Below are 24840 nucleotides of genomic sequence, written 5' to 3'. Positions count from 1 at the left end.
AATGAAAGTCATTCCCTATGCCTCAGCCATAGGTTCTATAAAGTATGCCATGCTGTGTACCAAACCTATTGTATACCTTGCCCTGAGTTTGGCAAATGAGTACAATAGTGATCTAGGAGTAGATCACTGGACATTGGTCAATATTATCCTTAGTGGAATAAGGATATGTTTCTCGATTATGGAAGTGACAAAAGGTTCGTCGTAAAGGGTTACGTCGATGCAAATTTTGACACTGATCCAGATGACTCTAAATCTCAATCTGGATACATATTGAAAGTGGGAGCAATTAGCTAGAGTAGCTCTATGCAGAGCATTGTTGACATAGAAATTAGCAAAATACTCACGGATCTAAATGTGGCAGACCCGTTGACTAAACTTCTCTCACAAGCAAAACATGATCACACCTCAGTACTCTTTGGGTGTTAATCACATAGCGATGTGAACTAGATTATTGACTCTAGTAAACCCTTTGGGTGTTGGTCACATGTCGATGTGAACTATGGGTGTTAATCACATGGTGATGTGAACTATTGGTATTAAATCACATGGCGATGTGAACTAGATTATTGACTCTAGTGCAAGTGGGAGACTGAAGGAAATATGCCCTAGAGGTAATAATAAAGTTATTATTTATTTCCTTATATCATGATAAATGTTTATTATTCATGCTAGAATTGTATTAACCGGAAACATAATACATGTGTGAATACATAGACAAACAGAGTGTCACTAGTATGCCTCTACTTGACTAGCTCGTTGATCAAAGATGCTAGAATCCTTGTAGTGTGAGTTAGTTGCGGGATGATGTATTACGGAAAGAGTAAAGAGACTTGCCGGTAACGAGATTTAACTAGGTATTAAGATACCGACGATCGAATCTCGGGCAAGTAACATATCGATGACAAAGGGAACAACGTATGTTGTTATGCGGTCTGACCAATAAAGATCTTCGTAGAATATGTAGGAACCAATATGAGCATCCAGGTTCCGCTATTGGTTATTGACCGGAGACGTGTCTCGGTCATGTCTACATAGTTCTTGAACCCGTAGGGTCCGCACGCTTAAAGTTCGGTGACGATCGTAATTAGGGTTTTTGTGTTTTGATGTACCAAAGGTTGTGCGGAGTCCCGGATGTGATCACGGACATGACGAGGAGTCACGAAATGGTCGATACATAAAGATTGATATATTGGAAGCCTATATTTGGATATCGGAAACATTCCGGGTGAAATCGGGATTTTACCGGAGTACCGCGGGGTTACCGGAACACCCTCGGGGGTTAATGGGCCTACATGGGCCCTAAAGGAGAAGAGGACGGCCGGCCAGGGCAGGCCGCGTGGCCCCTCCCCCCTAGTCCGAATAGGACAAGGAAGGGGGGCCGGCGCCCCCCTTTCCTCTTTCCCCTTCCCCTTTCCTTCTCCAACAAGGCAAGATGGGAGTAGGACTCCTCCAGGTGCACCCCTAGGGGCCGGCCGCACCTCCCCCTCCCTCCTTTATATACGGGGGCAGGGGGCACCCCATGACACACAAGTTGATCTTTGTGATCGTTCCTTAGCCGTGTGTGGTGCCCCCTTCCACCATATTCCACCTCGGTCATACCGTAGCGGTGCTTAGGCGAAGCCCTGCGTCGGTAGAACATCATCACCATCATCACGCCGTCGTGCTGACAAAACTCTCCCTCAACACTCGGCTGGATCGGAGCTCGAGGGACGTCACCGAGTTGAACATGTGCAGAACTCGGAGGTGCCGTACGTTCGGTACTTGGATCGGTCGGATCGGGAAGACGTACGGCTACTTCCTCTATGTTGTGTCAACGCTTCCGTTGCCGGTCTACGAGGGTACGTAGACAACACTCTCCCCTCTCGTTGCTATGCATCACCATGATCTTGCGTGTGCGTAGGAATATTTTGAAATTACTACGTTCCCCAACACTATGTGTAGTGCAGTCTACACTATTCCGAAAGGCTTGAAGCAAATTAACCAGCATTGCACCTCTTTTATATTTTTAATAACTTATTTGAACTCCGGACTTCTTTTGTGTTCAGTATGCAACATTCAAAGCGACGTCATCAATATCCAACATTTTCTGACATCATTTGCTGTTTTTCAGTCATTTACCTAATTGTTTAGAGAGCTAAATGACCGTGAAATTGAAAATCACTACAAAATGAACTGTGAAAATGTTAAAACTTGGCATGGTATCATCATTTCACCCGCATAGCATGTGCGAAAGAGTAGAAAGGGTCACGGCAAAAACTGGACGCACTTCGTGTACAAACTGGACAATCTCTTTCGGAGTATCAGGGTTTCGGACGAGAACTCATCTGTTACACCGGCACTTCATTTTTTAAAACTTATTATAACTCCAGACTTTTTGTGCATTCAGTATGCACCATTCAAAGCCACGCCATCAACTTTCAACCATCAACTTGGCATGGTATATAAAAATAAATGAATAGAAGAAAATAAAAAAAGCAGAAAAGAAAAAAACAGAAAAGAAAAAATAGCAGAAAAGAAAAAAAACTATAGCAGAAAAGAAAAAACTACTCAGAAATAAATAGAAGGAAATAAATATAGCAGAAAAGAAAAAAAACTACTCTGAAATAAATAGAAAAAAATAAAGCAGAAAAGAAAAAAACTATATAAAAAATTAGATATAAATTAGTTTATTTTTAGTAAATGCTTAGTTGAATTAATAGAACTAGTTTATTTAGTTGAATTAATAGAACTAGTAAGTGTTTAATGTTTCACCTATATATGAACATATGTTAGATATTAATGTCAAATGTTAAATGAATTCGATATAAATTATATGTTAGATATATATATTTAATTTAGTTATATGAGATTTGATTATCTAATTAACATTTATTATATAGAACTAGCTACCTTATTATTAGTTAGAAAATTAATAGAACTAGTTTAGTTGAATTAGTTGAGCTACTTTATTTAGGTATATTTTTCGTAAGTGCTTAGTTGAATTAATTAGTTGAACTAGTTGAATTAACAGAACTAGTTGAATTAGTTGAATTAGTTGAATTAATAGAACTAATAAGTGTTTAATGTTTATCTATGAACATAGGAATGTCGTCTAACGACGAACATGATTTCATTATGTGTGAATACTGCGAAGACCAGCGCGGCCTGTGCGGCAGAAATTTTCTAGTTAATGATAGGCGCTTGAGCATCAAGCTGGATGAGAACTTCGAAGTGGATACAATAAGTCAGAACAATAAGTCTTTTTTCATAATTAAGCATGACTTATGCTTCATTTGCTTCAACTTTTAATTTTAATTTTTTCACTATTCTACTAGCGTATCCCCTGCCATACAAGAATTTTTGTCTTGGATAAGATAGGTTTCAGTCCTAACAAAACTATGAAGGTAAAAAAAGTTTACTTGAAGACCGAGCATGGTTATACCTTCAACGTCAAATTATACAATGCAGACACATACACCTATTTTGAATGCAAAACTTGGCAAGCACTATGCAAGGCTTATGCATTTGAGCCTGATATGGTTATCACCTTTGATATTCGTCCGGAAGATGATATTGAAGGTAATAGAGACATCTGGGTTGATGTGCAGACGCTTCCAGTTCTACCATTATGTGAGTTTCTCAACCATATTTATGTCTTCGATATTGTTTATTCAAAAAGAGTTGACAAGTAATTTATATTGACAACTTATTTCCAATCAAGCAAACATGTCTGGCGCTTAGTAGACAGGACCGTCCACTGTCCCGGGGCTGAACTAAACTGCGAGGAGACAAGTCATTATGTTTCATGGCTTGAGGATCTTGATGCTATCAAGATAAAAAAAATTCCTGCACTTAGAAATGTTAGTACTCAAAACGTGCGACCAATAGTGTTCTTACTGAACTACGGTCACATATATTTAGGAAAGATGGTAAAATTTCTACTATTTCTTCTCAGTGCATCTTTTGCATACATTATTTTTTTAAAGCTAAACTTCATTGCTAAGTATGTTACTATACGATGTTCTTCAACAGGGACTCTCGATGAATGTTGTGCCTGATTGAATCGAGACTAAAGGTACCATGAATATTGTTAGTTTATGGCCAAGATATCCTACAATGCACTTTAGTGCATTCAGGATTTCTAATAGCGAGGAATACTTAATAGTAAAAGACTGGAGCAAAATTGTGAACGATCGCAGAGAAGTACTAGAGGGCAGCAATCAGAAAGCGCAACCCACGATTAGGAGACAGGTTCATCTGCATGCTCCAATATGATGAATTAGGAAAGCTATACATGTTCTATGCTATTTTACCCGAGAGAAAGCAGCAGGAGTGATTAGCTAGTTCATACTCTTAGTACTTGACCTCTCATGTCCGTGTTCTTCGTCCTGAACTTAATCTCAAAGAGTGATTTGCTTTTGTGGTGTTATGAACGCTTATAATATCATTACCATGTTGAACTCGATGATATCTTTGCTTTTGGTACAAGTAAATGTTTCTTCTTTAAGCTAGTGTTGGTGGTGATTAGATAGCGGTAATGACTATATGATGATTAAGTAGTGGTAATGAGACGACTATTATATGATGATTTTTAGCTAGCTATGAAAACTGTTGTTGGTGATGATATATATGATGCAAGAGTTTTTATATTAATATGATGATGATGATGAGTTATTATATCATTTATGAAAAAACCGCAGATTAGTTTCAACTGGATGGATTCTAGCTAAGTGATCAAGTATATTCCATATCCATATTACCTCGATAACAAGATTAGGTGATCAAGTATATATAATATGGATATGACATATACTTGATGACTTAGCTAGGATCCACATGCATCCAGTCAAACTAATATGCAGTACTTTCACCTAATGATTTAACAACTCATTATAATGTAAAACAATCACCAAATTAAATTGAAAACACAAAATTGAAGTAAAAATAAAAAATAAAACCAAAACACACCCAAACATTTAGTACTGGTTGGTGTTACCAACCGGTACTAATATCCTACGCGCCCCCGGAGCTGGCTCGTGCCACGTGGTTGCCCTTTAGCACCGGTTCGTGCTGAACCGGTACTAAGGGGGGGGGGGCTTTAATGCCCACACTTTAGTGCCGGTTACTGAACCGGCACTAAAGGGCCTTACGAACCGGTGCTATTGCCCGGTTCTGCACTAGTGTCAAGACAAAAGTTAAGACCACCGAATGCATTCTAGCCAGAGACAATTCTGTCGCAAGGCCGGATGTCGAACCACCACCATGCCAGCATTTATCTACTACAAAAAGAATACTAAGATAATAAATCCTCGAAGGAACGGAGATAACATCCATGAAAGAATTACAACGAGCCTACTGTGTCTCAGTAAAGAAAAGAAAAGAAGCTATGTAATTAAAGATACGTCGATCGACAATATATAACACATAGAATGACATTGCATGTACATATGCTATGATCTACAAGCATCCTTTATTTCTAGTTGTTGTATCGAATCTGTAATTTTCCTGTAGTCCATATATGAACTGCACAACTATTCTACACCAGTTGTGCACTTCACAAATGCGCGACCATCGTCTCTACAATTTGTAGTTGTATTTATTTGAACATTTGCTTTGTATGTTTAAATTTATTTTGCAGAATCGATTTGAAATCATTTTTTGTTTTGCCATGCAGTTGCTCTTAAAAACATACACGGGTTTGCGTTTGTAGGAACGTGCAACTACCCTTTTTCTATGTGCAAAAAATGTACTCATTTATTCTTTAAAGAGTCACGGAATCCATTTGTGAGCAGTCGGGCCCTTGTTTGGAGCAAAATAGTGATACGGGATGAGAGTAAAAGAGGTACGAGCAAAAATGCTACACGTACAGGGCTTTACAGGCTCTTGCGGACTCCTTCCAAACATAATAACCATCCCATCCTGATTTTCATGGGGATGGGCCCGCATCCTCCCCTTACACCCAATGAAAACCTGCCACATCAAATCATTCCTGTAAACTCCTGTAAAAACCTGTATGTGTAGCATTGCCGGGGTACGAGACATATAATCCGCTGTTGATTGGGGGCAAAGAAGTTGATGAGGGCACCAGCAAAAAAAAGAAGAAGTTGATGTGGGAAGTGGAAAGGGAATTAAAGAGGTGAGGTCAATTCACAGGCGTCTCTTCCTTGGTCGCCTCCCAATTTCAGCCGGGATAGAGCTTCCCCGCAAATTCCCACCGCTAGTTCCCACCACACATCAAACGGGGAATTTGGGGCCAAAAATGTAATTTTCAAGTCTGCCAAAGCCGCCGTACGTGTCTCATAACCCGAGCAGGGAGGAGGAGTCCAATCGTACCGGTACGCCGTCGATCCATGATCCATCCATCGATCCATGATCCATCGTCTGGGCCGCCGAGGTTAAAATGAAGTTCTTCTCTCGACGAAATGATGGCGTAGCTAAGCTTTGGTGCTTGGAAGCAGTCGACACGTCGGATCGTACTGTACCCCTCCGCTCCGGCCGGCCCCGCCCGTCACTGTTGCCGAGCGGCCGCGGCACGGTGGCGCGGCGAGAGGAGAGCCATGGCCGCTGCCGAGCCAAGCTAGGCAGGTAGGGCCTAGGGGGAGCGATCGACGGGACGGGCGGGCCGGGCCACGTACGGCGATGACAGAGAAAGCACGGCTGACGAGAAAATTGCACAAACCACCTACTTTTGGTGCTAGTTCTGCATAGAACATCTACTTTACAGATTTGTTGCACAAAACACCACATATTGGGGTAATTCGTTGCAACTAGGTCTAATCCACCATTTGGATGTGTTGACATGATTTCTGACAAGTGGGTCTAGTTTGTAAGTGCATCACGGCAAGAAAAACTTGCCGCATCAGCAGCCAACTGGAACTGTCAATATCTCACAATTCTTTGCTTCAATTGAGCTGGATTTTCCCCAGAATATTAGTGAGTGCATCTATGATTTATTGGGTTTTTTAAAATATTTTTTTAAAATGTTAAATTTCAACGAGTCAACTAACATTGCAAATATCTCACAAACTGTGGTCCAAATGAGCTGCCTTTTTTCGAGAGTAGTATTGCATACATGTGTGATTTACTGGAATTGTTCTGCATTTTTTTTGAAAATTTTGATTTTTGAGTAAAAAAAATTATGAGCCAATGTAAACTGCAGATATCTCATTATAATGTGATCCAAACCAGCTGAAACTTTCCAGATTCATTACTGGTTACAAATAGCTAATAGCACACCACACATTTTCATGTGAAAAACATAAGATTGCTACACAAATATAAAATGATTCATAAATAGGCACAATATTCATAAAATAAAATCAGTAGCACCAAGATATGGCAGATATTGTCGCTGTCAGGCTTTAGCATCCAAGTGGCTGCCATAAAGCCATTATTGACATCATCAACTCTCACGTACTAAAATATTACCGCCATGAGGTGTTACCGTCCAAGTAGTTGTCATGTGACCATTACAGACATCATCAAGTCGCATACACCAAAATATTACCGCCATGAGGTTTTAGCATCCAAATACTGGGCGATTTTGCAATGTTAGTTGACTCGTTTAATATTTTTGTTCAAATTTAACATTTTCGTAAAATGCAAAACAAACCAATAAATCATGTGTGCACTCACTAATATTCTAGAAAAAAATCAGCTTAATTGGAGCAAGAATTGTGAGATATTGATAGTTCTAGTTGGCTGCTGATGTGGCTGTTTTTTCTTGTCACGGATGCACTTACAAACTGAACCCACTTGTCAGGAATCATGTCAACGCATCCAAATGATGGATTAGACCTAGCTGCAACAAATTACCTCAGAATGTGGTGTTTTGTGCAATAAACCTGTAAAGTGAGTGTTTTGTGCAAAACTAGCACCAATAGTAGGTGGTTTGTGCAATTTCCTCCACGGCTGACAGGACGACAGAGGGAGATAGAGGGGGAGGAAATCTTCAAGGGAGATATAGGGGAAAGGGAAAGGGGCCAAACCCAAAGACGGGAGCGCACCGTACGTGCGGTGCAGTACATGCGTAGGCCAGGCCAGGGTGACATCCGTCCTGCCATAGCATACCATACCATAGCATAAACTTTAAAGAGAAGCAAGTACTCTACGACAGCTCCTCCTTCCTCCTCCTCCGGCTAGTGCTATCCGAGAGGAGAAGAGGAAAGAAGAGAGAGGTAGAGAGAGGCCGGGGAAGAAGAGAGCCAGCGAGCGGCAAGGCGGCGGAAGGATGGGGCGCGGCAAGGTGGAGCTGAAGCGGATCGACAACAAGATCAGCCGGCAGGTGACGTTCGCCAAGCGCCGCAACGGGCTGCTCAAGAAGGCGTACGAGCTGTCGGTGCTCTGCGACGCCGAGGTCGCGCTCATCATCTTCTCCACCCGCGGCCGCCTCTTCGAGTTCTCCACATCCTCATGGTACACAACCGCTGCATCTAACTAATCCTACCCTCTGACTTGTTTTATCATATGAAAAAGTTAATTTGCTTGAAGATTTGCTCATTTAGACGCATGGCTACCATGGTAGCCCCTCTTCTCCCTCGCTGCTGTTTTGGGGAAGGATTTGCCGCGTCTTCCATCCATCCATGAGCGCGAGGTGGGGTGCTTCCCCTTACCTCTTCTGGTGTTTATTATGCGAGTTGAGGTCGCTGTAGGCGGCAGCTGACAGAGTCATCCAGTCCAGGCTCGATCCTAGCCATATCCCGTAGCGCGTAGCCTCTCCCCTCAACGCTCTTTTTCTCGGCAGACCTGTGCTCTGCGCTCCTCACTAGCCACGCACATGCCGATCGATGAATCACTCAGAACTATACTAGTCTACCACTTCGTTTTTCCTAGGTAGCATCTCCAGATCTGGGCAGGCAAACACATAGAGCAGACAGTACCTTTTTGTTTCTGCAAGAATCACACAAGCAATTTTACTAATTTCTTCTCCCTCTGCCGGCCGGCCCGTTGCCCAGCTCAGGAAACAAATCAATCAGCCACTAGTTACTCTCTTGCATTGTTGCATCGGGGAGTTCCTGGGAGATCTGGCCCTCGACCCCCCTCTGGTGTGTGTGTGTGTGTGTGTGTGTCTGTGTGTGTGGAGATTCTACTGTTCCATTGGGAACCAATCCCAATTCTACTGTTCCATTGAGCCCTCGGCCCTCTCTCCTCTCTCTCTCTCCGTCTTGTCTGGGTGACTCGTCGGAGCGGCCGTACGCGCACGCGGCCAGGCGAGCAAAAGTGACGGAGAAAACGATACTATGTATCGGTGTACGTGCTCGTCCTCAGCTGTACTCGTCCTATCCCGGAGCAGGAGTACCATGCTGTTCTCCGGCCGCATGTGAACGATGGAATGAATTCAATTCACCGCCCGGTACTGGCAGTGGCAGTGCGTGTTGGCCGTGGACATTTGACAGACAGGCGTAGTACGTACGTACCTCATCGTCGTCCACTGGCGGAGAGGGCTTACCCGGAGGGCGCAACGGCAAGGACCGAACATATAAATTGCTTACATTACTAGGCAGTACGCGTCATTAAGCTATAATCGTATGCAGCTCTAAGCAAACACTGACGAAGAGAGAGGATTTATGAGATGCTCGTACTATTATTGTATGGTCTCAGAGTTTGTTCAGCAGAGTGCAGCTAGAAGTTGCAGGGGGGAAATGGTACCCCATTCCTTCCTAATTAATTACACGTGACACAGTCTGTGACATGTAAAATTGACCAGTCACAAAAAAAATGTATAATTTGCCGTCATTTTTTCTATATGTGCATATGATATTTGAGACACAAACAGAGGAGGTGGCGAGAAATTTGAAAACTAAAACAAAATGTCGCCGGCCCATCACGAAGTTTCTTGGTTTGAAAAATGCGCTTGTGTTTTGTGCACTGAATAATTAGAAAATTTCTTACACAGATTAGACCGGATTTGAGGTTACCTTATGGTAGCGCCCATGCATTTGTCCAATGCCAACATGTGCAGCGAGCAATATCCTAATTAACTAATTAAACATATGTGTTTTTGTGTGTATGAAATCGTTAGGGCCACTGTCTATTCGTTAAGAAAAGAGATGTTACAGTATCTACGGAGCAGGCATGTGTGAAATGGGGGCTTTATTTTGCAGTCTTAAAGGTTGATTCTTTATCCAGTAAAAAAAAATTGGATAGCTAGCTGCATATTATTTAGGTTTGCACACTTCTAGTCGCCTCTTCAGTACAAAAAACAGCAATGGGCACCGTCATGGTTTCTGAAACCAAAGCACGGGACTTTGCAGACATGGCCATTTGAGTACTTCAAAAGAATTTTAAGATATTAAAAAAGGTGCATGCAAAAAGGAAAAAAAACACGAGGTATAACCTTTTTGTTAGAAAATCCTAAAGTTAAGGCATGGAAAATGTTATTAGTGGCAAACTTCTTCTCAAATGGCGTCCATAGGAAAAAAATCCTATGCTGGATTAAAATCCTACATACATTCTTCTCTTATAAAAACCTGATTCTCGTTGCGCTAATACTACTTGATCTGTGCCCTAGAAACAAACCAATTCCTCATTTTTCATGAGAGCTTGTGCGGAAAGATCTGTTGCTTCTTCCCTACCATCCATCCATCTGCTGGGTGTTACCCCTTTCCTGTTTTGTTATGTCGACATTTTTTTCTTAATAAAAATGACATTTTCACTCAATCGATACATAAGAGATGACAAAACCACCACGCTGTGTGGCCTCTGCATAGCGCGATGCACATGGCCTCGGCCTCTGTACCAGCCGGCTGGCATGGCCAGATCTAATTAGTACTATGTGTGTGCATAGGCACTGCTCGACCTAATTACAAGTTTCCTGGTGTGTGTGTGTGTGTCGTTCTCTAGCTAGCTATAGATTCTACTACTGTTTCATTGGGATCCAATTATACTGTTCAATTCTACTACTGTTCCATTGGGATCCAATTCCACTGTTCCATTGAGGCCTCGTCTCCCCACCCACCCCCCTCTCCCTACGCCGGTCAGGCGCCGTACTCGCACGCGGCCGCGGCCGGAGAGAAAAAAGACGGAAAAGTGACCCTAGGAAACGATGGATCGTCAGGGTTTATCCTCCTACGATGTTCTTCCCGGCAGGCATGGCATGGCATGGCATGTGACCGGCCGGCCGGTGCTCCGTCGTCGTCGTCGTCGTCTCCACCGGTCGGCCGTAGAACTTTGACCGAGACGGACAGACAGGTGAGATGTTGCTGCTAGTAGGAGTACCATGGTATAGCTAGCTAGCTCAGCCAGCGGGCGAACCGCCCGGCCAGTGCAGCAGGGCGAGTTAAGCAAGGCAGTAGTAGCAAACACGTGAAGACGCGTACTGGAGCTCGAGGGTATTATTGCTGCCGTAGTACTGCCTGTTCGAAAAGAAAAAAAGTGATGTAACAGTACCCTGCTTTACTTTGCATTGAGCACGCGCCATCATGCCATAATCGTATGGAACCCCTTTTTTTCCTAATGGCAAAATGGCATGTTAAGTCTCAAACTTACTTTTTTTTCTGTCAATTTATTTCTTTTGCGACAGGGCCCAAGGCCATGTATTACGTGTCGTAGGTCCTTGCAAACACACCCACACAGATAGATAAGAATACTGTCAAATCCTTGGGGGTGCCGAAGTCTTCCTCCTCCTGCATCATTCCACCCGCGGCGCGCCATGAGCAAAGCTTGGTGCCACCTACGGAGAAAACTTTTCTAAACCTAGCGGCTTGCAGAAGCAGCGGTCGGGATGTTGTCGATGCAGACCAGGAGATGCCGGCGGCCGAGATTTCCCACCCCGCAGAAGAAAAAACGGTCCTGCGGAAACTCCTAAGACCATGAACGCCGGCCGAATATATACGGATCCATCGAAAACCTAAAACCGACCGGATCTTGGAAGACCTGCCAGAGACACGGCTCCACACACACTCCAAGGTTGATGAACACACCAACGGAATAGAAAAAGAGCAAGGAGAACATTATTCCTAGACGAGGACATAGTCGCTACCTAGCTGCCCCAAACAAAACTCGAAGACTCCCTAAAGAAAACCTGAAGAAGAGAAAACGTCCATGCCACTGCGCGACAAGTTCGGGTTTGATGTCGAGCTTGCTGCCATCCAGGACCATGCACCGACTTCCTCTTTAGTGACGTAGCTAGGCCATGCCACCGTTGAAGATCACCGCGTTGGATCGCCAATTCGTCCGCCAAACATCATCTGCCGACAGCAACAACCTGACCACGTAGCACCGTCACCATCCCGTAGTAGCCCACAAGCTCCTCCATACTAGCTCCCAACGAGAAGCAGCCTCCCCGGCGCCGCGCAGGCTTTGCCCGGCGGCGCACGGATCGGATCAAGTTGTGGTGTCTAGGGTTGGTTTGCCGATTCGTGGCTTTCTTACAAAGCGTTATTTTCTCTAACCTTACAAATGTAAATAGTTTTTTTTATATCTTAGTACACATAGCTACACCATTTTTTGCGAAAAGAGCACAGATCTATTATAAAGATTCATAAAAAATATAAAACACCTCAAAACATAATAAAAATTACATCGAGTTCCATGGATCATGAACGACCACTGCCACCACTAGAACGAGTCGCCGACACGCCACTATCGCCGCTCCCAAACTTAACAGCATTTTCTTCCTTTCTAGAATAACATGTTCTTACGAAACAAATTAATAGAGAAAGTAGCAAGAAATTTAGTTTAAAAAATACTTCACGTTATCAGAGAAATGTTCCAGTTCTCTCGGTGACAATGGAGGACATGTTTTTTTAGAGGAACAATTGAGGACATGTGTATTATGTGTTTGTGCAGTGTGCACCAAATAAGAACTGCCTTTTGTACAAATTGGACCGGACCGCACTAGAGGTTACATTATGCTAGCTACAATACACTTCTTGAGTACCGATCTGTGATGTGGCCAATATCCTAATTTTCTCAATTAAAATTAGTCCATAGCTTTAAATTTTCATAAAATCGGCTGGAGTACCGTCTATTCGTTAATGAAAGATATGGTACAATTAATATTTACAGAATAGGCATGTTTGGAATAGGGACCTTCATAGGGAAAATTCCGATGGATTTAAATCCTACAGATTCTTAGAAAAACCCTTCAACCCAAAGGTGGTCTATATTTACATCCAATTGTTTAAGCGAAATGGTCGACTTAGAAATAACTGTTCTCCAAACGATTCAGCAATGTCAAATTCGTTTGGTCATGCCACACTACAATGTAATGAACTCTTACGTTACGTTGATTGGGTCAGAGATATTTCATGATTTTCTTCTTTCAAAAGCTTGTCTATAATCCATTTTTCTTGTTGTTCAACAGCATGTACAAGACACTAGAGCGGTACCGCAGCTGCAACTTCAACTCCGAGGCAACTGCAACTCCGGAGACTGAACAAGTAACCTTTTCAACACTGTTGCTTCATATACATTTCATGTGCAAAACCGAACAGTATGCACTAGACACTAGAGCGGTGTTTCTAGAAGTATATACATGGCGTGCCACGTGCATTTTGTGAACTGTTAGTCTTGGATAGGATTTATGTTCAGGATCAGATTATGGCAATTTGGTGACTGGAATTAATGTGTTTAATGTAATTTCACGGCTCATGGAAAATCAAGTATCAATACATAAAGCAAAGTAATAATTCAAATTGGATATTTGGATCTAAACTGTTAATTAAATGCAGTGGTATATATGGTGAAATATAAGAGCTCCATCTACTGCTTCTGAGTAGCAGTAAGTATTTAACGGAATGAAATAAAACTTTCTGAACATTTGCACATGTACAGAGCTCTCACATGATGGGTCTAATATCCCTTTCTGAAAACAAAACTAATTAACGCTGGAGAGGACTTACCCCCTAACTTCAATGTGATGTAAAAACTACTATATTGCTAATTTATGTACGCTTCGTCATTCATATTATCAACTTTGGAATATTTCATTAGCAGTATCTTATAGTATGCCATACCGTTCTATTTTCATTGTCACATAGCTATTATCTCCTAGAAAGTTTTTGCAGTACCTTGTAAACAACCATACATATATATGGTTTATGCATAATGTAGTTCTGTATTATAGTCATGATTTCACTCGATTACTTGACCAGTGGGTTGTTAATTTTTCTTATCCAAACTAGAGCAATTACCAGGAGTACTTGAAGCTGAAGACAAGAGTTGAGTTCCTACAGACAACTCAGAGGTATGTAGTCCCTACCTAGCCAACTATAGGAAATGTTAGATATATCGATCATTAATTACTTACCAGGTGACCGATTGCTATTTAATATTGTCATTGACTAAGCGATCATGGATGACATGGACTTAGCATGCGTGCTCTTAGAGGGAGATGGAGGCAAACACACATTAGTAGACGCAGACATGTGTTTGTTGTGTGGCCGTCTGCGTTTTAGTTGCTGCATTACATAATTATCGAATGGCCTGCATGCAAGTAGAGATCATAGATAAGGAGAAGTGCCTGCATATAGTTTGCTTGGTTCACAGATGGTTTCCGAGTCGTCTTGATCATGGAGAGAGTTTAGGAAGCGATGAGAGCATGGAGTGATTAATGGAATACGTGTGTATGTGTTGAGCCTTTTTTTACTATGTGTGTACTTGAGAGTTGAGAGAGATTACAGAGAGAAGAGAGGAGCTGTTAGTGCCTATATTAAATTATTGATCTTTTACAGAAATCTTCTTGGCGAGGACTTGGGCCCACTTAACATGAAGGAACTTGAGCAGCTTGAGAACCAAATTGAGATATCTCTCAAACATATCAGGGCGACAAAGGTACATCATCATAGTCAAGTAAATTCACTGGTGATCATATTTCCATATATGTACTTCACAAGTCGTAGGTTCATATTTCAGATGCATGCTGTAATAATATGTAAATGTTTGAGATCAGATTTGTTTAACATGTAGAATGTCATGCTGACTAGCTATTTCTGTGTATGACTTATACAGAGCCAACAGTCACTTGATCAGCTCTTTGAGCTCAAGCGCAAGGTAACACGTGTGTCGTCTTGTTAAGCCCTGATCTTGTTCAATATATTTCTTTCAGCGTAGAGGCCCCAGAATTACTAATTACTAATTTGTGCAGGAACAACAACTGCAAGATGTTAATAAAGACTTACGGAAGAAGGTATAATACATCAATATGAGTGATAAACCTCATCTCTTCCCTCACGGTTTTTAATCATTTTATTTTATTTCCAGCATTGGCTTAGCTTGAATGTGCCATATATACACAAATTATTTTGGTTAATCCTCATTTAGACACGCTCAGGAGTTCCATACACAGTACAGGGAAGCCTCAGTGATAAAATAAAAACATATATATGGAGGGAAAGTTAGCACTAGCCGACTTCGTATTGTTTCGGTTATTTCATTAAATTGTCAATCATCTAGTTTCTTTCTCCTAACTAAAGAAAGATCGTGCAACTGAAATATGAGACAGTCCACGATGATAATGTCCTGCTCTTTCAACGGGTTTTTGAATATATATATATATTTTTGCTTGTTCGATGGAAATGCACAACGGACCATAGATTTCTTGGCAAAAGAAGGTATTTATATTGTTGTTAAAATTCCATGGCTGTGGTTTTTATTGGGAATGGTAAATTAATGGCTGAGTTCGTCACATATATTCGAAAGCAGTGTGAGCTATGCGTGCTTCAATTTTTACCTCTTTGTTGTACCAGATACAAGAAACTAGTGTGGAAAATGTGCTGCAAATGTCTTGCCAGGATGTTGGACCTAGTGGGTCTAGTGGCCATGCTAATCAAGCTAATCAACAGGAGTATTTTCATCATGATTGTGACCCTTCCCTGCATATAGGGTAATTTTTTTCTTCAGCTATTAATAAAAGACTCCAAGTATGATGCCTTATTAACATTAACCATGTTCTTTAAAAATAAATTATCTCAGCAAAAAGGAAAACTCATATCAACAGCTCATACTTTAGTAAATTATATGATTTGATTTTTAAACATTCTTTTTGAAAGGAATACAGTACTATATTTGAACAAGATTGCCAACATGTAAAAAAAAAGGAATAAAATCCCAATTTGCATTACCAACAGAAACTGAAGTATCAGACTAGAACAGCTTGTGCAGAATCAATAAAAAGGTTTCCTTTTTAAACATGTCTTTGCCTATTAAACTTTTTTCTTAACTACCTATTACGATCGTGTGCAGGTATCAACGAAATTTCCTGGATCAGTTGAACAAAGAATGAATGGTTGTATGAGCTGAGCCTGAGCGCAGATGTCCTACGTTGGGTCGATGTGATAAAAATTTAATGCAATGCTTTCTTTTATCAATGGGTTCTAACTTAAAACAACCTATTATGTACTATTCAATCATATTGTGTGTTATTTTAAACTTGAGAGAAGAATTATCTGAATGTTGGATGCTGAATTGACCACATAATCTCTCAGTTTGAATTAAGTGTAGTGCATCGTGTCAGTGCATAGCTACAAACAACAAGTCACCACCGCACTGACATGTTATCCATAAATGTTCATAAAAGTATAGCAATTCATCTCCATTTCCATAACGAAAATAAAGTAAAATTAGGTAACTATACCATAATAATGAAATGAGAAACATGTTTCAAACATTAATTCAATATATAATAAACACTTCATTTTCAAGCCATATAATACACGTGGTCTTATTTACCATTTTTATCATGTCAATATGGTTCCATAATACATTTGAAGGTCGTCATATAATCTATGGAAACATCCAGAAGGTCGTCATATAATCTACGGAAACAACCAGAAGGTCGTCATATTATCTATAAATAGCAGGTCCCATAGTAACATCCAAAAGGTCGTCATATTACCTATAAATAGCATGCATATATAATAATGTCAAGTCTCTGTACGTGTGACCAGCTCAACTAGATTCATCTCCTCCTTCACCTGGACAGTCTTGATTTCTGCTGGACCTGCCACTGTCACCAATGGCGATGATCCAGATTCAATGTTTGCGAGTGCGTCATCACACCATGCCATCTCCATATCTATCTCATGGTCAATCTTAATAGTGTAGTCCATATGGTTGAAGATATAGTCCATGTCAACATCATCATCTATGCTGTAAACCGGGTATTGCTCATCCTCCTTTGTGTCAAATAAACCATCACACATGTCAATAGAAAAGTCATCGCATGTAGGGACCAGAATTTCTTCACAAGAGTCAGCCTGTCTGTCATCTGTGCTGAATAGTCCTTCGCTGACCATTATGTTGGATGGGTTGGATTCTGACCAACTGTCACTCACCTGTGCCAGATTTTGTGTTGGGGATGCTGGTGAAGATGGTGACAGTGGACGTTCTTTTGGGGCTAGTGGAGCAGCAGTGACCTTGCTAGAGCCAATTCCAAGGCTTTTGATGTAGTTCTGCAGAAGGGTCCCAGATTTGGGATTCTTGGCGCTTGTGCGGGTCCGCCTCCGTGCAAACTGCCTTCTCTTGGTTGCATTCCAATGATTTTTTATGGAGTTTTCAGTTCTCCCAGGCAGGCGCTTAGCTATCTCTGCCCATTTGTTGCCAACCTCCTTGTGTGTTTGTATTAGAACCATGTCTTCCTCCTCACTCCAAGTATCTTTCTGCATTTGTGGTTTCATCCACGCACAAAAAGTTTATTTCAAGCATGAATACTACACAGATAATATGAGAAGATTTCAGGAAAAAGAACTTGACAAAAATATTTCAGATTTGGAAACATCCATGCCCCATTTTTTGGTTTCACCATGATATTTATCCATTATTGTTATTTACCATTAAACATTTTGTAATTTTTAAAATTTTAATAGGGGCAAAGGTTATTTGAACTTCTATGGCTCTGGTCAACAACATAATTTTCCATGATGCATTGTTTCTAGTTTTTCAAAAATAATATTTCCCCTCAGTTTATGTTTTCTTGTCCCATGTGGCCATGTCAGGTTAGAATTTTCTTCTGTTTGGCTCACTAGAAGGGTACAAAAATAGTTTTTGAGTGCCGGTTTGAGATTCTATCATCATGGATAAGAACCATTCTAGTACTAAGTACTATACCCATTCCCCACCCATCAACCTGATAAAAGCTAACCAAAAAAGACATCGCTTATATTACTCCCAAAATTTAGTGCACCCTTAATAAAGGGCAGGCTGGCCCAATGACATTCAAATCTCCCTGAATGTATTCAAAGTTTCAAACTAGTTTTTTTAAGCTGAATTAGATTGCAAATCTAGTACTAAATACTATCCCCACCCATGAATCTGATATAAGCAAACCAAAAATGGCATCATGTATATAATTCCCCAAATTTAGTGCACCCATAATGTATTGCAGACTGACCCAACGACATTCAAATCTCACTAAATGTGTTCAAAATAGTTTTTTTGGAGCTTAATTAGTTTATTATTTCATTAAACACAGTCAAAGCAAAAGACATAACTGTAGGCATTCCATTTATTACAGAATATAAAGGAGATCAAAATAGATTTGACCCCTCGGTTCAGTTCAAACGGAAGTTGGAGAGACAAACCTTGATGTTAGGTCTCAAATGGTTGTGCCATCTTTCTCTGCATTGCTTTCCAACTCTTCCAGGCAACATTTGCGCTATCTGAGACCATTTCCTCAGTCCAAACTGCTCCACTAACTTCACCAATTTCCTGTAAAAGATGCAAGAACGAACTTAACAACACAGATAGCAAGTAATAACACAGACTTACAGCGCTGCAAACAGAGACAATACTGAACGAAGCATGAAACAACATATCTAATTCTTACCTGTCTTCTTCCAGTGTCCATTGCCCCTTGACAACATTAGCCCTCTTGAGAGCCTTACTGGAGGCCTTCTTTCTTGGGAAAAACCGGCGGCTCATCTCATAGGTCTTGTACGATCCAAGGCCGCCTCCTATGAGTTGTGAAACCTCAAGTTTTGGCGTCAGCAGAGGCAGGTGAGGTCCAGAACTATGAACGATTGATGAAGCATCGCCGATGACAGCCTTGGTCGTCGCAACTTGTGGGTAGTAGTCAGGATAGAAGGCCGCAAAGGGGCCAATTGATCCGCCGACAGGCTCGAACGAACGATCAAGGGAGTGGAGATCATAGTGGGCACTCTGCTGCACATGGAAATCAAGCGGCGTGTCATCGCAGCTCCCCGCGTGGGGCTGGAAGCAACCGAAATCCATGGAGGGGTTTCAGAAGCTGGCTACTGCTAGGGCTGGGGGTGGGGGGAAGAGGGACCGGAGGGATGCTGGTTCCTGTCTACCTGCATCTCTCGGAAGAGGAGACATTGGCATGGCGTGTCACATTATATCTTGACAAAGACCGACCTTATGGCCCCTTAATGGCCACAACCCAAGGGGGTTTTATGGGTTTATTAAGTTGCGTTGTTAATGGGGCATTTACTTTCATAAATAGATTACTTCATGCAAGAGAAAGAAAACTATAGTTAATTAAGCAGCACGCATTATTCAGAAAACGTGGCACACACACCACCCTTTGCAACATGCTGGTGAAGTCAAGAAGACATTAACATCCGAGTGCATGGCATGGCATGCGATGCTATATGCCTATACCATCAGTCCTTTCGTTTTCCTTTGTGATGTACAGTAAAAGTAAAGCACATCTACTTGGCTAAAAAAAATTTGTGCAGAATTCAGATGTAAATTCATTCTGAACTGAATCGGCGATCCTTTCAAGCAGTTTTCTCCAAGAGTGCAGAGTTCATGTCTAAGTAGTACGATCAATCACACATGTTGTAGAAAATGGCAAGACTTTGTTTCTGGCCGGGGCATGAAAGTGTATATTCAAGCAATTATAACTGAATGATACTTCAGAGATGGTACAGATTAATTAGCCTTGTAATTAAACTTCGGTATAGATTGAAGATGAAGGAAACTACGAGCTCAGACCATGACCCGCTGGAACAAAATGGAACCCCTTTTGTGCAGGGGAAGAAATCTAGCTTATTTAGCAAGGAAAAAAAATGCTGCTTGCTCAAGCGCAAAGCCGGAGAACTGGGGCGGAGGACGAGCGGGCGGTACGTACCTGCTACGTGCACCGCCGCCCACGGGAAGCGCTGGTCTCGCCAGCGGCGGGGACGGACGGAGCAGGAGGCAGCCGGCGGCGATGGCGGTGGCGACGGCGACGGCGGTCTCGAGCCCACCGGCCGCCGCACGGCACGAGAAGGAAAGGAAGGAGAGAGAGAGAGAGACCATCCGCCTGTACCGAGTTTCCACCCACTCTCGTACTGGGCTCGTTTTGGGGTTGGGCGTGATGGGCTCTTGGGCTGGCATTGGACCTTACAGGTGGGCCAAAATAGAGGCCTGGTATTGCGGTCCGGCCCGCGACGGCCGGCCCTAAGGGAAAAGGCCGCCCTCTGGCCGTCGGAGGCGCCACTGGCTCGCCGGCAGGAAGAGAGGGCACATCTCCAACTCCGTGACGGCGACGGCGACGGCGAGGGGAGGAGGAGATGAAGCTGAAGCAGCTGGAGGGCCTCCTGGGGGGCCTGACCCAGTTCTCCGACCCCAAGGTACCCTCCGCCGCATCCGCCGCTCGATTCGCCTCCAGAACAAGCATGACCTTATCTGAGCTTCGCCGCCGCCGTCGCCGGCGGAGGTGATGGGTACAGGTGGAGCTGGAGCAGTACGCGACGGGCCCCCACATCGCGTCGAGGATGCTCTACACGGTAGTACCCCGCCCCGATTCTCATATGCCCCTTTATGCATGGATGCGATCCTGGTACTTGCTGTGATGTGATTCTGTCTGCAATTGGACGCCGCGAGTGCGCGCGGCCGCGGCTCCATGCCCAAAACCGGCAAGCTGCTCCGGCAGTGGGCTAGTAGGCTTGCCGTAGAAGATTCTGCACAAGTTGTTGCTCACGCTTTAGTTCTTTTAGCTCTGTATATACTGCCTGTAGTACAAATTTGGGAATGTTTGAATGTTCAGCTGCTTGCAAGTTGTGCCTCAACCTTTAGTGTCTTTCCTGGCTATTTTTATCTGAACAGTGAGGCAGACAGATAGCTAATAAGTAGGCTTGTTGGGCGTGCTTGGATGCTAAAATTCTAGTGATTCTGGTGTGCCTCTGCTTTTATCTTTCTCATGGTGATTTGCTGAATCTGTCAGGCTGAGAACAGCTTCGATGACATAGCTGGTAAAGTGGTGGCTGATTTTGGGTGCGGCTGTGGTACCCTGGCTGTCGCGAGTGCTCTGCTGGATGCCGAGTGAGTGCGTTGAAGCTCTTAGTATTTTGGTAATCGTTTTCTTCAGTTATTATTTACAATTGTTTCTTCCGAGTTGGTATCAGCAGAGATCTCTGCTCTTTATCCATACAACAGCGTTGTCATTTTAAAATTCCCATGCCATAATTTGCACACAACAGAGTTGGTATCAACAGAGATTTCGCTCCTTAACCGTACAATAGCGTTGTCATTTTCATAATTCGCGCGCCATCATTTGCACACCTACTTTAAACTGTAACTGAATGGAGAACTGAAGACTGGTTACGTGTGCCATGGTTTGCTCATTGATTGTGCAGTATAAGGTACACCATGTTTTTGGGGGACACCAAGAGTTTAACTAGTAGGCACTACATTGCTTCATGATGTTTATGTGCTGATTTACCAGTACTTGGTCTTAGTAGACAGTAAACTACCATAAAAGCTCACTGATCCACCTGCCTTGGTGCCTTGTCTGTAACTTAGTTACTCGTACTGAAGATCTAAGAAAATAAAACTGTTTCTATTATTATTATACTTTAATTTACCTCATATATTTTTTGTTTGAAATTTCTAGATGCTGGTCAAAATGATGTTGCATAACTTATCATTACGAAACATGATGAGTATGTGACACTATCATTCCCATGGCATGTAACGAACTCATATGCTGCACAATATTTTAAATGCTTGTCTGTTACTGTCATGAACTATACACCGACGTGTTTGTGTACCAATTGGGCATCTTTACGATTTTTGTGGTTATTCTGTTGTTTGATATTCCTAATCTTGTTCAATACGATTCCGGAATGACAGGCATGTCGCTGGTATTGATATTGACCTCCAGTCCCTTGAACTTGCTCAAGAAAATGCTACTGATCTGGAGGTATGCTGTTGCTTTCGTTTCCAATGCAACAATTGCTTTTATCTGAAGCAAATAAACCTTCATATTGACTCTTTTCCCTCTATAATTAGTTAAATACAGTATCACGCAGAATTTTCCACGGGTCTGCTTAGTCTATTATCTCGAGCGCTTCCTACAGTTGATCAAAGGATGACAACTTGGAAGTGCAGTTAGCTGAAAACTGTTTTAAGTCCCCATTTGCTCTTGCCTTTAGCATAACGTTATATGCTTCTTAAGAAATTCGTAGGGACAAGGTTGTGGGCCTTAGCTTGTACCAAATACAGTTCTGAAGGATTCTTTTTAGCAAGGAGAATGTAATTCTGGAGTTGACCCTAAATGTAGTATCTATATGAGATAAGTGCAATACCCCTCTAAACCCTGAATTCCAATACTGGTCAGAAACACACCCCTCAACACAGAAAACCATTCACCTAAGTTATGTTGAATTCAGTACTCCATGAATATGCTAAGCTATCCTGTCAAATCCTTATGTTCGCTGCCTTTTCGTCAGCAATAACAACCCCGGTGTTGTTGACTCTGATGTTCTTCTTGCATGGTTTTTACCCTTTTGGTACCAGTGATCAAATTTAAATGGTTAAGTACATGTTGGTGAGGTAGAGGTAGGGCTGAAAGTAGTATGTGAGAGGATTGACACAGTAACTTGCTATTTCTAGGATCTACTATACTTTAACATGTGAATGACATGTTTCTTTTCATTAAATGTTTTGTTATGCAGCTGGATATCGACTTAATTCAGTGTGACATAAAGAACTTAAATTTAAAAGGTATTTTTCTTCAGTGGTAATATATTTTGTGTAGGCTCATCGAAACTTTAGTTATCTATTGGTTGTCATACACTATTTTCTGCTACCATTGTGGAAGTTCTTTTCAGCATCATTCTTACTGCCCTTTTTGTATATTCAATACATAAGTAAATAATGTCTAGGACATCATTTTGATACCAATTCAGTATCCTAGCTGAAAATGCTTTCCAAGCTGGCTGGATAATTAGTATTTCGTGTAGCTTGCGCAGGTAAAAGAAAGTAGATGATGATTTTTTGCAAGGAAAGTAGATGAAATATAATCATGTTAGCAAAAGGAACACATGTAAAGTGTGGTTCTTGTGAAATGAATTACACTGGTTCACAAATACAGATGCTTTTAACAATGAAAAGCGCCCATAACCTTTTGAGTTCCTTATAAGAGATATGGTGCAGGCCTTCTTGTCGACACTGTTGTCATGAATCCTCCCTTTGGGACAAAGCGAAAAGGAGCTGACATGGAATTCCTTTCTATGGGCTTGAAGGTTGTCAGAGCAACAGTTTACTATACCAGTTAATGAAAGACGTTCTTAGTTTTGCAGTAAGTTTTTATATCTGTTTATTATTCACAGGTTGCATCTCAAGCTGTCTATTCTCTGCACAAGACTTCTACGAGAGAAGTAAGTTCTGCCGTGTACATCTTTAATGCCTGCTTTGTAGAGAACATTGGAGCTCCAAAAGGAATTACTCAATTTTGTACACGATGAACCTAACCATATTCGATATTTTGTCCGTTTTCCATTTTGTACATTTCATGTGGAAGAAATGCTCATCTAGTGTTCATTTTCTTTTGTGCTTTTGATCTTTTAGTACATCAAGAAGGCAGCCCTGCGAAATTGCAACGCAATCAGTGCTGAAGTTCTGTGTGAGGTAATGTTATTTGAAACGGAGAAATAAGCTAGCCTTTCTTGTCTTGCTTAAAACGAGGATAAATACCTTTTTGTTTTTTATGGGAAGGTTATTCTGAATTCGGGATTCTGGGCCGAAACCATGTCTTTTGCTTCACACCTGCTGTGCTGTGGTAATATCTGCAACGTGCTCCTTTTCCTCCTTGTTACAGCTGCGCTATGATCTACCTCGGACCTACAGGTTCCACAAGCAAAAGGAGCTCGATATCGCAGTCGATCTGTGGCGCTTTGTCCCACAAGCTCGAGACGAAAGGGAAAGCTAGCAGCCTAGCATGACGCGGCAACATGACGAGATCATGATATCACGCTCGTTGAACCACCACAGGGCTGGACTTGCTAGAAGAAGAAAACACATGGGCGATTTACGCACTTTTATCCCCTTGTAAGCGGCAGGCAAACCCCAGTAGTTTAGCAGCCATACCCACCCTGGGCAATAATAGAACTTTCCAGTACATTGCCAGGCAGGATTGGTGCTCTCTCTGTACCAGCACTTCTTCAGTTTTTTCCTTGTTTTATACTAGTATCAGGGAAAACAGCGTCTTGGAACAAAATTCAGAGTTAAGTCGGTGAGCATAGCGAGTTATTCTCTTCAAAGTGGAATTTTTTGCTGCGAGTAATTCACAGTGTGCACTCATTCGGGTTTTTTTTGGCAGAACGCACCACATTGTTTTGGTGAACATTTTAGTCTTTTGTAAATTTTCGTACCAGGGGGAGAGTAGGACTTTGTGAAAATGCTCTGGCTACAACCTCGGCAATCTGTTTTAAACAGTTTCCTAATTGATGAAAATGGCAATTCATTTGCCTTGTTTTAAAAATAAATCATTTTTTTTTGCTCATCCAGTGAGCACTTTAAAAGCATGGACTTGCACGGAGGAGGGTGATGACAAATGGTTGGTCGCAGTAGACCACGTCCCGGTACTGCTATACTACTCTCTCCGTTCCTAAATATAAGTCTTTTTAAAGATTTCATTATAAACTATACATACGGATGTATATAGACCTAGTTTAGAGTGTATATTCATTCATT

At 41.9% G+C, this 24840-nt stretch overlaps 3 protein-coding genes across 5 annotated transcripts; 2 read left to right on the top strand and 1 right to left on the bottom strand.

Annotated features, from left to right (window-relative positions):
- The first annotated feature begins 8038 nt into the window (after positions 1-8038).
- Positions 8039-16392, top strand: LOC119330760 (MADS-box transcription factor 5-like). Its single transcript, XM_037603885.1, has 8 exons — positions 8039-8394; positions 13286-13361; positions 14106-14167; positions 14655-14754; positions 14932-14973; positions 15068-15109; positions 15669-15805; positions 16165-16392. The coding sequence occupies exons 1-8, from the start codon at positions 8210-8212 to the stop codon at positions 16202-16204; spliced, it is 684 nt and encodes a 227-aa protein (XP_037459782.1). The 5' UTR covers positions 8039-8209; the 3' UTR covers positions 16205-16392.
- Positions 16393-16844: 452 nt separating this feature from the next.
- On the bottom strand, positions 16845-19833 carry LOC119330759 (transcription factor MYB27-like). The gene is made up of 3 exons (XM_037603884.1): positions 18746-19833; positions 18501-18627; positions 16845-17579 (listed from the first exon to the last, which is right to left on the bottom strand). The coding sequence occupies exons 1-3, from the start codon at positions 19147-19149 to the stop codon at positions 16845-16847; spliced, it is 1266 nt and encodes a 421-aa protein (XP_037459781.1). The 5' UTR covers positions 19150-19833.
- Positions 19834-20361: 528 nt separating this feature from the next.
- Positions 20362-24456, top strand: LOC119330684 (rRNA N6-adenosine-methyltransferase METTL5-like). 3 transcript variants are annotated; one of them, XM_037603798.1, is made up of 10 exons: positions 20362-20495; positions 20595-20651; positions 21089-21186; positions 21997-22066; positions 22821-22869; positions 23302-23390; positions 23478-23525; positions 23716-23775; positions 23863-23926; positions 23995-24456. In XM_037603798.1, the coding sequence occupies exons 1-10, from the start codon at positions 20436-20438 to the stop codon at positions 24087-24089; spliced, it is 690 nt and encodes a 229-aa protein (XP_037459695.1). In that variant the 5' UTR covers positions 20362-20435; the 3' UTR covers positions 24090-24456. The 3 variants fall into 3 exon arrangements, with proteins under 3 accessions (XP_037459695.1, XP_037459697.1, XP_037459696.1); XM_037603800.1 differs by lacking the exon at positions 23863-23926; XM_037603799.1 differs by lacking the exon at positions 23863-23926 and having other exon boundaries at positions 23966-24456.
- The last annotated feature ends 384 nt before the right edge of the window (positions 24457-24840 follow it).

This window comes from Triticum dicoccoides, chromosome 7A (assembly GCF_002162155.2).
Source record: "Triticum dicoccoides isolate Atlit2015 ecotype Zavitan chromosome 7A, WEW_v2.0, whole genome shotgun sequence".
NCBI classification, from domain to species: Eukaryota; Viridiplantae; Streptophyta; class Magnoliopsida; order Poales; family Poaceae; genus Triticum; species Triticum dicoccoides.
The sequence above is the reverse complement of the archived record's forward strand: the minus strand, read 5'-3'. Positions and strand labels throughout refer to the sequence as shown.

Bases quoted from the DNA above. Each gene is read 5' to 3' on its own strand.
- LOC119330760 (XM_037603885.1), top strand. From the start codon at position 8,210: ATGGGGCGCGGCAAGGTGGAGCTGAAGCGGATCGACAACAAGATCAGC. The intron at 13,362-14,105 runs GTAACCTTTTCA...TATCCAAACTAG, and splicing joins CAACTCCGGAGACTGAACAA to AGCAATTACCAGGAGTACTT. The intron at 14,755-14,931 runs GTACATCATCAT...TGACTTATACAG, and splicing joins AACATATCAGGGCGACAAAG to AGCCAACAGTCACTTGATCA.
- LOC119330759 (XM_037603884.1), bottom strand. From the start codon at position 19,149: ATGGATTTCGGTTGCTTCCAGCCCCACGCGGGGAGCTGCGATGACACG. The intron at 18,628-18,745 runs GTAAGAATTAGA...CATCTTTTACAG, and splicing joins TGGACACTGGAAGAAGACAG to GAAATTGGTGAAGTTAGTGG. The intron at 17,580-18,500 runs GTTTGTCTCTCC...CCACAAATGCAG, and splicing joins ATTTGAGACCTAACATCAAG to AAAGATACTTGGAGTGAGGA.
- LOC119330684 (XM_037603798.1), top strand. From the start codon at position 20,436: ATGAAGCTGAAGCAGCTGGAGGGCCTCCTGGGGGGCCTGACCCAGTTC. The intron at 22,067-22,820 runs GTATGCTGTTGC...TTTGTTATGCAG, and splicing joins AAAATGCTACTGATCTGGAG to CTGGATATCGACTTAATTCA. The intron at 23,526-23,715 runs GTAAGTTCTGCC...TTGATCTTTTAG, and splicing joins ACAAGACTTCTACGAGAGAA to TACATCAAGAAGGCAGCCCT.